Here is a 10,979-nt window from a genome sequence, read left to right as displayed (position 1 = left end):
ACGCACAGTTCTCGTTTTTGCGTACTTGAAGCATATGGAGAGCCCAACTAGACTGCATGGGATGCAAGAAGCGAGGAACACATGAAAAATCATGATTCTTCCTGAAGCGCTGACACAGTTCCTCGTTTCATAGTGATAAGATGTGGTCCTCAGCGCAGCGCACAGTTCTCTAGTATGAGTCAACATTAGACAAGAAATCAATGAGGATCTTAAAGTAGTTGATATCGCAATGAGCCAAGCGCACGGGATGGTGTGGAGGCGAGCAAGCTTACTTATCTGGTTCCTCATACATCGGTACGTGCGTACTATTCTGCAACTCGACCCATTTACATTTTGGAATATTCAGGAAGAACGGCCGTCCGGCCGGCTCCCACATATCATCCTCCGGCGCGCTAATGAGAAGCGTCGGACAAGCAACGTTTTGCAGGAGGTCGATGACACTCCAATCTTTCAGCCTCTTGCTCATGGCAAACTCGGGATGCCCTGCATACTCAGCCGGCTACGCTACATTACCTGCTGGAACACTCACTGTTGCCTTTGGCATTCCCTATCGATTGGAGGAGTTTTTCCGGCAAGGGAGTCAATGTGCAGAGGTGCGTGTTCCGATAAACGACCAGTGCGTCTTTATATTCCTGAGAATCTGTGGTTCCTTCAGCCTCGTGCTTTTTGATCACTTCGCCGAGCCCATCGGGAAGATGATCTCTCCAATACTCTCCGCCTTGAAGGTAGAGCTTGGACGAACAGAACGTATTGGCAAGGATCAGATGCTTTAATCCTGGGTGCATACGGTTCGAAGCGTAGTCGCTACCAAAGATGCCTGTAGAGCGTGCTATCAGTATGCTTCTGATTCAAAGGTCCATTTCACTACGCACCTCCCCATGAATGCCCGAGAAGGTCGAAGTTGTCTCTGATCCCGAGATACTCGAGCAGGTTATCAACTTCGTCCTTGAAAAGATTGACGGTCCAGAACTCGGCCGGTGAGTCGGGGTACTGGCGAAGTCCAATTTGGTTGTAGAATACAACCGGTATGCTGATTTTGGCGACCATTTATTCAAAGCGACCATCAAGAAATCGAAGGAACGTACTCAGCGTCTGTAAAGAGTCCTTCGTGCGGTCTGAAAGATATCAGTCTATCCGTAGTCAGCGGGCAAAGGTAAGTTTGGTCTACGTCATACTGTTCAATGGTAAGTTAATTCAGAGTCGAGACACAAACTGAATGTGGACCAGAAAATATATGCACTTCCTGCATGAACGGTATAAATTGACTGTTGTGAGCATAAGAGTTGCATCATTAGCAAAGGTCCCCACTGAGGAAAAATACATCAGCCTCTGTCACAGAAAGGAAAGCGAGGGAGCTGCCGAACGCCGACATCCATTTCTCTAATCGGCGGTGTATTCCGCCATGAGATAATTACAAGAGGGAGCCAGTTGCAGTATAACCTGCTGAAAGAGTGGCCACTGGTCGGATGATCGGAATGGCTTACCGAAGTCAACATTCTCACGAATCAGCTCATTTCGATCCTTGTTCGCCAGCTTCTTCCTATCTTCTCTAGGCCATACGAACGTATATCTGTGAGAGTAGATCTAATATCTATCTTATTCTGAACTTATTAGATATCTAGGCAAATATTTGTGGACAGGAAAAGGCCCTTTTTGTATCTGTCACACCAATGACCTACCGAACGAATACATCAAGACAAGAGAGAAGAACTGAAAGCAGCGCAAGGAAGACTGGGAGTTTCTGAACCCAGTAGTCGAGTCGAAAAGATACAAAAGGCTGTCGTCCGCTTGTTGCAATCCCTCCTCTGTCTTTGCGGCGTTTACCGCCAGAGATTCTTCTAGAAATTGTAATCTGCAGCGCCGAAGGCAAGAGCTGTAGCAACTTTCATGGCGATCCTTGGCTCTTTGCATGCGTCTGCCGAAATGAAAGGCAGTCACGTTATCCTCCAAGGCATTATGGGCTGCAGTGATTTTCAACAGGACTTTCTTGTCCTCCGCTGGGTCACGAATATGAGCGCAAGTTGTCCTTCTGGAGCATTTTCGGAGCTCATGAAACATGCATCTTCACGTATATATCGATTTTCGAAAAACCCCTCTGTCCAGGTCGTCTCGCAGTCTTTCCATTGGAGATTTTTCACGTTTCATGCACCCAAGATCTTCTTTCAGCATTATTTGAAGATTGAAGGCTACCTTCCTATTCTCGAGCAGATGAACCAGAACTTCTGGTAGGCTCTCCCACAATGTCGATATATATTACATGTTCAGCGATGCGCCATGTCTCAGTAATATCGAGCTCGGCAGGAACTGACCAGATCCCTTCCCCCCCTTCCTCACGCTATCCTCCGTCTTGATCTTGCTGGTCATGATTTGATGGAGTACCTGATCAAGAACTTGGTGGAGCGTGGATACCCCTTCACCACCACGGCTGAACGGGAGATTGTCCGGGACATCAAGGAGAAGCTGTGCTACGTCGCTTTTGACTTCGAGCAGGAGCTGCAAACGGCTGCACAGAGCAGTGCCGTGGAGAAGGCTTACAAATTTCCAGATGAACAGGTCATCACCATGGGTAACGAACGGTGGGTTCACCTCGCACTATCACGGTATACGCGTAACTGATATTTTTGGTAGATTCTGTGCTCCAGAGGCCTTGTTCCAACCGGCGTTCTTGGGATTGGAAGACGCTGGTAATCATGAGATAACGTATGTAGTTACTTCCTCTTCCTAATGCTGTTGTCGCTCATTGACAAATGCAGATACAACACCATCTTCAAGTGTGACCTTGATAGTCGTCGTGCCCTTTATGGAAACGTCGTCCTCTCCGGTGGTACAACGATGTTCCCTGGTATTGCTGACCGCATGCAGAAGGAGTTGACGTCTCTCTCTCCTTCCAGCATGAAGGTTAGTGACAATGTTGGTGCATAGTCAATTGCTGATTTGATGTCTTGTTCAGGTCAAGATCGTCGCTCCTCCTGAACGTAAATACTCCGTCTGGATTGGTGGATCTATTCTTGCTTCGCTTTCTACGTTCCAGAACTTGTGGTGCTCAAAGCAGGAGTATAACGAGAGTGGCCCGGGTATCGTTCACCGCAGTAAGTTGCCTATGCTCCTCTATGACGGACCACGTCCTGATCCCTTTTTTTTCAGAGTGCTTCTAAGCGACGAGCGAGTGAGAATAGGATAGAAGTTAATGTCGGAAGTGGATTTCTGTTTCTGCTACCTGTCTCGCATATACAATACATCAATTACACTTAGGTCTCCATTGTCATTTTGTACTACTTTGGTGATGAGGATATGGCTTTCTTCTCTTTCTCATATTTTTTGCCCGTCTAGTAACGATTCCTCAAGGCCTCACATGTCACAATGTTTGCTAAGTAGCCTTTCGGACGAGTGTTGTTGGATCTAATGATCAGAATTAGGTAAATGTTTGCAGACAATTGGTGAGTAATGAACTTCGCCTGCGCGTGCTTGTGCTAACTTATGTCATTCTCATTCTGTCGGACGCGTGGCTTCTCCATAACGTTATATTCTGACTGCGCAGGTGCAGGCGTTCCCTGCATATCAAATGCCAAGACTCAAAACGATCGTGGCTACATTCTTCTCGAGACAATGCTATCTTTACAATATTTCCGAAATTTTTTTCGGATGGTAGGGCTGCTCACTGGCAGCCTGGAGTGGTGGACCTCCCCAAGCACGATTTAAGATCCCGAGACTTGGAGATCGTGGACGATTATTCAAAGGTGAGGTTCAAGAAGTGTATCAGCATGCGAAGAATTATGTTTGCTGTATCGCAATATGTATCAGCTCTTCGCTCAAGGGAGGTCATTTATCCGGTAGTTCTTTAATGGCATCTTTGCAGTGTCATTTCAATCGGGATTTTGGTTACAAGTTACCGTTTACCACCACCGTTACCACCGCAAATTACTATCTGTGTATCATTCCTCATATTATATACTACTTAGGTACTGTCTGCAGCCGACAATAAAGACATAAAATGAAGGCATAGCCAAAAAAGATCTGCGTCGCGAAGGCAACTGCTATCGACGTGGTTCATCGTGTAGTGTGTCGACGCTACATCGATTATCCACCATGACCAATATTTCCTCGACAGCCGAGCGAGCCGAGTCGACATGGGGCGAGATGTCGCATATAAACTTGAAGCAAATTGCCATACTAGGCGGCAAACCCGCAGAACAAGAAACGCTGCCCTGGGCGGCGGTGACACGAAGCGAATTCTTGAATCAAATTATGACAAGTACAGAAAAAAACGGGAGGGGAACTTACAAGGAGTGCCCTCAGTACTCAGTAATTATCGAGGGGTGCATTGTCCAGACTGGAGCAATAGTAAGAGCAAGTTGCAAGGAATGCTGGCGTTGAATGCCAAATGGGGACTCGTGAGTTAGAAACAATGCCGCCGATCACGTGGATGAGCGCAGGTTGAAATCCCGCCACTCTGTCAGTGTTGCCATTGTTCTCCGGCTCCGTTTTCCATATATTAACTGCCATGGCTATCGTAATGTTTATCGGAGCCCCCCCACCATCCTACGCGAGAAAGACTACGCGTTTGCTGGCCTCCAAACGCGCGGCGCGACGTCGAATGGAGGCGCTACAATATCGCGACAATCGCTCGTCATCACTGGAGCCGGTGCCCACCACTCCTCCCAACAACGGCAGCCTCACCTCTGACGACAACGATGTGCTTCCTGTAGCTGGATCCTCACAGCAGCGGAAGGCAAAGGCGAGGCCCAGACCCCAACTGCAGAATACGCCGTACGGCCATGGAACGGCCAGCCACTCCATAATAGAGTTGCAGACGGTGGATGGCCATGACCATAATGTTACTGAAATGGATGCCTACCTCAGAGAGGACCTTCGCCGTCGCATCTTTATCGAGTTCGAGACCTTTCTCGTCAAAATTCTACATCTTCCCGATGACTGGCGTGTCTCTTTCAAGTCCGTCATCGATGCTGTCCAGGATGACCCAGATTTCAAAGGTTTACTTTGGGGTTACCTAAATCTATGCAATGAGGTCGGAACAGGTTACGAGAAGGAGAGGCGCCTGTATTGTCCTCACGCAGACCTATGCAATCGTGTCATTGACGTGGCTCAGATGCAATCCGGCACTGAGGTTTCGAATGACGATAACATAGAGTTTTTCCGTATGGACCCTTATTCTGTGCGGGGGTCAAACGACGCGGTTCGCCCCGACATCGTGGGCATGCTGCGTACCATATTTAAGCTGCCCGACTGCCAGGAGGCTCGAGATCGTATCAAAAAGTTTGGCCGAGACAAAAGATGTCCGTCGCGGTTTGTGCCTGGGTGGCCTCATGTCATTGAGGTGAAAGAGATGAAAGCCACAGATGATACGATTGACGAGGGTGTTGGTGCGATCAGACTATTGACCAAAGGTAATACATTTTTTCGTCCAGCTTCTGTCTTGTGTCCTGATTGTTTATGTCAGATGGCAAGGATCCTATGACGACGAGACCGAAGAAAAATCGCAAGGATAAAAAGGACGAACCGAAACCTGCTGAATCTTCTGGTGCATCCTCTACACAAGAAGGGGAGGCCTCTCAGGGAGGTTCAAAGGGTCGAAAACGCAAAGCAGACACCGAAAACGAGGTGTGTGTATCCTTTCCCAATCTTTCACGCTCACTGCTCACTAATGTCATATATTAGCGATCTTCAAAATTCGCCCGAACATCTAAAACAGCGTCGTCCAGGGCCCAGAGGGCCTTTGATGATGACAGCTTCCCTTCAGGAACTGATCGGGCAGAAAAGGCCCGCATCCAGTGTGCACGCTATGCTCTGCAGATACTTTCGAACGCCGGGCTGAGATCCCACGCTCTCGTGACTCTCATTGACTGCGACCGCGTCCAGCTCTCTTACTACGATCGATCTGCAATCATTGTTTCTCAAGCCATCGATCTCGGGGAGAAAGATGATGAGATGCTTTTCGTCGCGATGCTGATAGGATGTCACCGTCTTACGCTCAAACAGCGTGGTATCTTGCATCATATCATCGAAGACCCGTACATTACTAACTTCAATCGGTTCAATACCGTTTCGAACGATCCTAAGAAGCTGTTCTCCGGGCTCTTGACGACTCTTCAGAGAAATGGCAAGACTATCGAGGTTAACCTGGGCAGAACGATCTATCGCCAGCGAGGCCTCATTGGACGCGATTCGTGTGTTGTTGCTGCGACATGCAATGAATGGCCTGGAATGAAATTGGTTGTGAAGATCAGTTGGCTGAGCACCTCGCGGAAGTCGGAAAAGGCTTTGGTTGACAAGGCGAAGGCGGAAGCCGACAAGAAAGCTGGTGATGGTAAGAGGCACTGGGTTCTGGATCACCTCCCGAATATCCTTCATGAGCAAGACTTCCCGTTTGACGACGATTCGGCACAGAAGATGATCGCGGAAGTGTTGCACGATGGCGAGTTCATCGGTGGAGAGGGCACATACGAAGATCGTGTTCTCCGTATTTCTGTTATGGAAGAGCTGTTCCCGATTAAGAGTCTTCGAGAGGCCAAGGACTATGCCCAGGTGTTTGTTGACATACTTCAGTGTACGTTTTCCTTGTATCTTTTCTCCGATTCCCCTTTCTGACGTGATGACGTTGACTCGTTGCAGGTCACAAGTGGCTTTATGATCACCCTGGCATCCTTCATCGAGACATCAGTATGGCGAATATTATGTATCGAAGAGATAGCAAAGGGAATATCTGCGGAGTCCTCAATGACTTTGATCTCTCGTCGTTACTTCCTATCACGGAAGCCACATCCCTTCGTCGCACGGGTACGCCGCCTTACATGGCATTCGACCTTCTTCAAGAACGAAATGATAGCCCACATCTTTACCGCCATGATTTGGAGGCACTATTCTATGTCATGTTGATGATATGCTGTCGCCACTCTATCATTGAAAAACCTCAGCCCGGTGGCACGTCTCAACTGAAGGAAATATCCGAACCTTTCTCCCGGTGGTTTGCCCGTGGGGTCTCTTGGGATGCCTTGGCGGAAAGCAAGGATTCTTTTTTCGTCCGTGCCGACACCCTTCCTGTCTCTTCGTGCTTCGATGACTTTCGTCCTTGGCTCGAAGCCATTCGCCGTGCCTTTTCAAAAGGGATCAATGCCCGCCGGACTTGGAAGGATGCACTTGTAAATGTGTCATTGGTGACTGTCTCAGAGGAATTCACTTTCGGTGTTTCCGCATCCTCCCAGCTGAAATCACTGCAGGAGAGTGTCCAAGAACCGTTTGATGATGCAACCCTCGGTGGATTTATTACATATCACTCATTCTTGATATTCATGCACGTATTTAACGGGGAAGAGCTCATTTTGAAGAACAAAGATATACCCCCAGCAGTCACGCCCTCATAGATAGGCTACATGATATTGTTACTACGCTTGTAACACACTGATGATAGACTATTGACACTACAAACTTCTACTCAGTGAATAATAGTAATAGTGATTTATCTGGTACGAGTGTGAGACGTATAGACAGTATCGTTGGTGGTGTGGTGGTGAAAGTTGATGCAGAGGTTTGACTTACAGCAGCCCTCCTACTTGACCGATACGGACACGAGAGTTCGCTACTGGCATGGTTGCAGGGCAGAACCAGCCGTCGCAGAATGTTGGGATAGCAATCGCGGGCGAGTACAAGAATGTACTCGAAGATGCTATGTCAATCAGTGGCAGCTGACTTGGACCATGATCCATACTTATTTAGTATTTCGTAGAAAGATCTCGAAGTAGTACAAAATGTATTTAAGTAGAACGTCTCTCGAGAGAGGCTAATCTAATCCTCTGTACCTTACTCTACTCTATACTCACAATACAGAATTTGGTCCCACATAAGCACAGGGCTGGGCTTAGTATTGGAGTCACAGCCTGAGCTCACGCTGTATGTCAATCACCAGTGGACTATCAGAATTTGCACCATTTGCGCGACCATGCTATGCAATTCGGAAATGCGACAGGCGGTGGTGTATGATGGCTGTGCAATATGCATATACGTAAATGTGCTGTAGCATATCGGTTTATACTATTGTCGCACGTCAAGACAACATTAAGATGGACAGTCGCGTTAGAGTCCTGGATGTTGTAATAGATTAGTAGACGACTTCCGACTGAACTCGGTGACTCATCACGTGAAGTGACAGATGCGTAAAATTTCGGCTCTCACTTGCTGGCTTCATATTGTTAATATAAAAAACATGAAGGCTACCGCTGAGCCATAGATGATGAGACTGACACAATTAAACTGTTGACCAATGGTGATGTGTGTTTCCAACTTCATGGCCCTCTTGTTCATTAATTGCTCTTATCAAATCCCATGACAATGAATCTACAACTGAAAACGAAGAAACGTACATGCTCAACTGGAAAACTGACGCTTCCGTGCCTTCTTCCTCAGCAGGCTCTGCCATCCAAGGCATGAAATTGTTTACCCATTGCCACAGCATTCGAAAATGTAGGGAAATTCCAGCAATGAGGTATGCTGTCTTTCTTTTGGCCTAGCTCTGTTCACACCTATTTGGTTAGCAAGCTGCCTCAAAGATCTTGCAGATATCTACAGAGGCATCTTCGACAGCTATATTGGCCACCAAGTCCATGAAGATTCAACTTGACAAAGACCAGTCTACGCATAGCTCTGTAAAGAGCCGTTTCCAGTGTGCGTGGTACGGTCTACAAAATATCAGATCAGAATCACCCTGCACTTTGATTGACAGAGGTCGTTCCTCAGTTATCTCTTCTCAGGCCATTGACCTGGCGAACAAAGTAGGCCCTTTTCTTGCCTGCTTGTAATGCCACTGTCTTACACTTCCTCGGTAAATCTCATCATATTCGATGATCCTTATACTGTAGCCAGCAAGGATTCGAAAGATAAGGAGAGGTTCTTCTCTGGACTTACTATAACTCTTGAGAGTAATGAAAAACCTTTAACACTTGAAATGGGCAAAACCATCTACTGCCAGCAAGGTCTGGTCATGATGCATGCATCATCTGTGTGACATGCGATGAGTGGCCTGGCATGAGTCTTGTCATTAAAATAAGTTGGCCAAACATCCTGCAGAAGTCAGAAAAACTGTTGCTTGACATTACCAAGATGAAATCCAATGAGTTGGCTGGTGAAAGTCAGAGGCACTGGGTTCTAGGCTATCTCCTATATACTTCATGAGCAAGACTTCCCATTTGACAATTGTTGGAAATCCTGGGTGTTGCACAGGGTAGACTCCAGGTGGGTAAGGCCAGATAGAATGAACTTCTTATTCTACAGCTCCTACAGAGCTTGTATTTATACTCTCCAGGCTTATATCTAGAATTTACTACAACTTTCTCTTTCTCTCGAGCTTACTCATCAACTCTCAGCATGATGCCGGATTGCCCTTTCTAGAACTTTCCAGCAAAATCCCAACAGCAATGATTCAGTGCAGAAGATGATTGCTGAATTGTTGCATGATGGCAAATTCATTGGTGGCTAAGGAACATACAAAGAATGTATTCTCTATATCCCCATCCTGAAAGAGCTGTTCCTGATTAAGAGTCTTTGAGAGGCCAAGGACTGTGCCCAGGTCTTTGTTGATATACTTCGATGTATGCTTCACCTGTATTTTTTCTCTGATTCCCCTTTCTGATGTGATGATGTTGACTCACTGCAGATCACAAGTGGCTTTATGATCACCCTCACATCCTTCATCAAGATATCAGTATGGTGAATATTATGTATCAAAGAGATAGCAAAGGGAATATCTGTGGAGTCCTCAATGACTTTGACCTTTTGTCATTACTTTCTAATGATGAAGCCACATCTCTCCCTTACATGGGTACACTCTCTTACATGGCTGTTGACCTTCTTAAAGAACAATATGATGATCCACATCTTTACCACTATGATTTGGAGGCATCATGCTGTCAGTGGCTTTTGAGTCAGCTTTCCATGCATCTCCTTGAATAATGCTCCTCTCAACTTCCTCAGCTATGGTACTAATCCACTCTGATCACCTTGTGAAACACAAAATGCCTCCAGCTTTTGAATAAGCTCAAATCCTTCTCTTGTAGTTATCAAGATCTGTTCTTTCTCACTCTCCTCTTCCTCCTCTTCCTTCTCATCATTGTCAATGACAGTTATTTCCCTATTTTCTACTGCAATATCATGCTTAACAGCAGCAACAATCTCCTCATCTGTTGGCATCACCTCAAGATCTTCAATATACTCTTCTGCAATAGGGTTAACCATCTCTTCAATGGTTAGAATGGGACCAAACATACAATTTTGTTGTTTCAATTCAACAAGGTGGTCATTCAACATTATCTCTGCTGTCTGGAGCTGTTAAATGGGGGCAATTTGGGTGGAAGGTGTGTTTATTTTTGACTGTGACAAAGAAGCCAACTGATTGACTGCCTCCAGTGCTTTACCAACATTGTTTTCTGCATTCATAACAGTCATAAGAGTAGGACACCAGTCAGCATCAGCATATTGGTTTTCAAGCAGATTCTGCAATGCCTGTTCAATCTCTGGAAGCATGTATTTGTCTGTTGAGGCAAAGTTATGAATAAGATTCCATGCAGACTTGAGGAGTGAGGTGTCTTAGAAATCATTGGATGGTGTGGTGGACTGTGATTCAGGTGCATTGTCAGACATTATACCAGTGTGTTTCCAGCAGTTTTCTATCATTTCACTGCTGATATTTGCATAAGCATCATGAGCAATAATCATAGCTTCAAGGAGATCAAGCTTCAAGATTTCAGACTCTCCAAAATCATCAAGATCAAGTGCACAGATACACATGGTATTCCAATAATATGCCTTGAAAGAGCAGATAATACTCCAGCATCTAGTGGCTGGATATATGGAATCATGTTGGGCTCAAAGAACTCCAGCTTCATGTTATAGATGTATAAGTGATAGAATACCCTCAAAAGTTGTCCAAGGTCAGCAGAACCTGCCACATTTTTCTCTTTGTCTTTAAATCA

The 10,979-nt window shown here is 46.2% G+C and overlaps 3 protein-coding genes across 3 annotated transcripts; 2 read left to right on the top strand and 1 right to left on the bottom strand.

Annotated features, from left to right (window-relative positions):
- Nucleotides 1-268: 268 nt before the first annotated feature.
- BT62DRAFT_895389 (alpha/beta-hydrolase) lies at nucleotides 269-1,047 on the bottom strand (the record flags this gene model as incomplete). The annotated part of the gene is made up of 3 exons (XM_043183220.1): nucleotides 269-483; nucleotides 524-817; nucleotides 873-1,047. 3 exons carry the CDS (start codon nucleotides 1,045-1,047, stop codon nucleotides 269-271), a joined length of 684 nt encoding a protein of 227 aa, XP_043039657.1.
- An 840-nt stretch (nucleotides 1,048-1,887) lies between these two features.
- Nucleotides 1,888-3,155, top strand: BT62DRAFT_1006373 (actin-domain-containing protein; the record flags this gene model as incomplete). Its single annotated transcript, XM_043177243.1, has 7 exons — nucleotides 1,888-2,138; nucleotides 2,186-2,225; nucleotides 2,302-2,576; nucleotides 2,629-2,700; nucleotides 2,754-2,898; nucleotides 2,951-3,089; nucleotides 3,145-3,155. The coding sequence occupies 7 exons, from the start codon at nucleotides 1,888-1,890 to the stop codon at nucleotides 3,153-3,155; spliced, it is 933 nt and encodes a 310-aa protein (XP_043039656.1).
- Nucleotides 3,156-4,086: 931 nt separating this feature from the next.
- BT62DRAFT_1076538 (uncharacterized protein) lies at nucleotides 4,087-7,479 on the top strand (the record flags this gene model as incomplete). The annotated part of the gene is made up of 5 exons (XM_043179231.1): nucleotides 4,087-4,252; nucleotides 4,458-5,405; nucleotides 5,459-5,619; nucleotides 5,677-6,565; nucleotides 6,631-7,479. 5 exons carry the CDS (start codon nucleotides 4,087-4,089, stop codon nucleotides 7,377-7,379), a joined length of 2,913 nt encoding a protein of 970 aa, XP_043039655.1. The 3' UTR covers nucleotides 7,380-7,479.
- Nucleotides 7,480-10,979: the final 3,500 nt, after the last annotated feature.

This window comes from Guyanagaster necrorhizus (assembly GCF_019112545.1).
Source record: "Guyanagaster necrorhizus MCA 3950 unplaced genomic scaffold BT62scaffold_13, whole genome shotgun sequence".
Taxonomy (NCBI): domain Eukaryota; kingdom Fungi; phylum Basidiomycota; class Agaricomycetes; order Agaricales; family Physalacriaceae; genus Guyanagaster; species Guyanagaster necrorhizus.
This window is presented reverse-complemented; position numbering and strand designations above follow the sequence as displayed.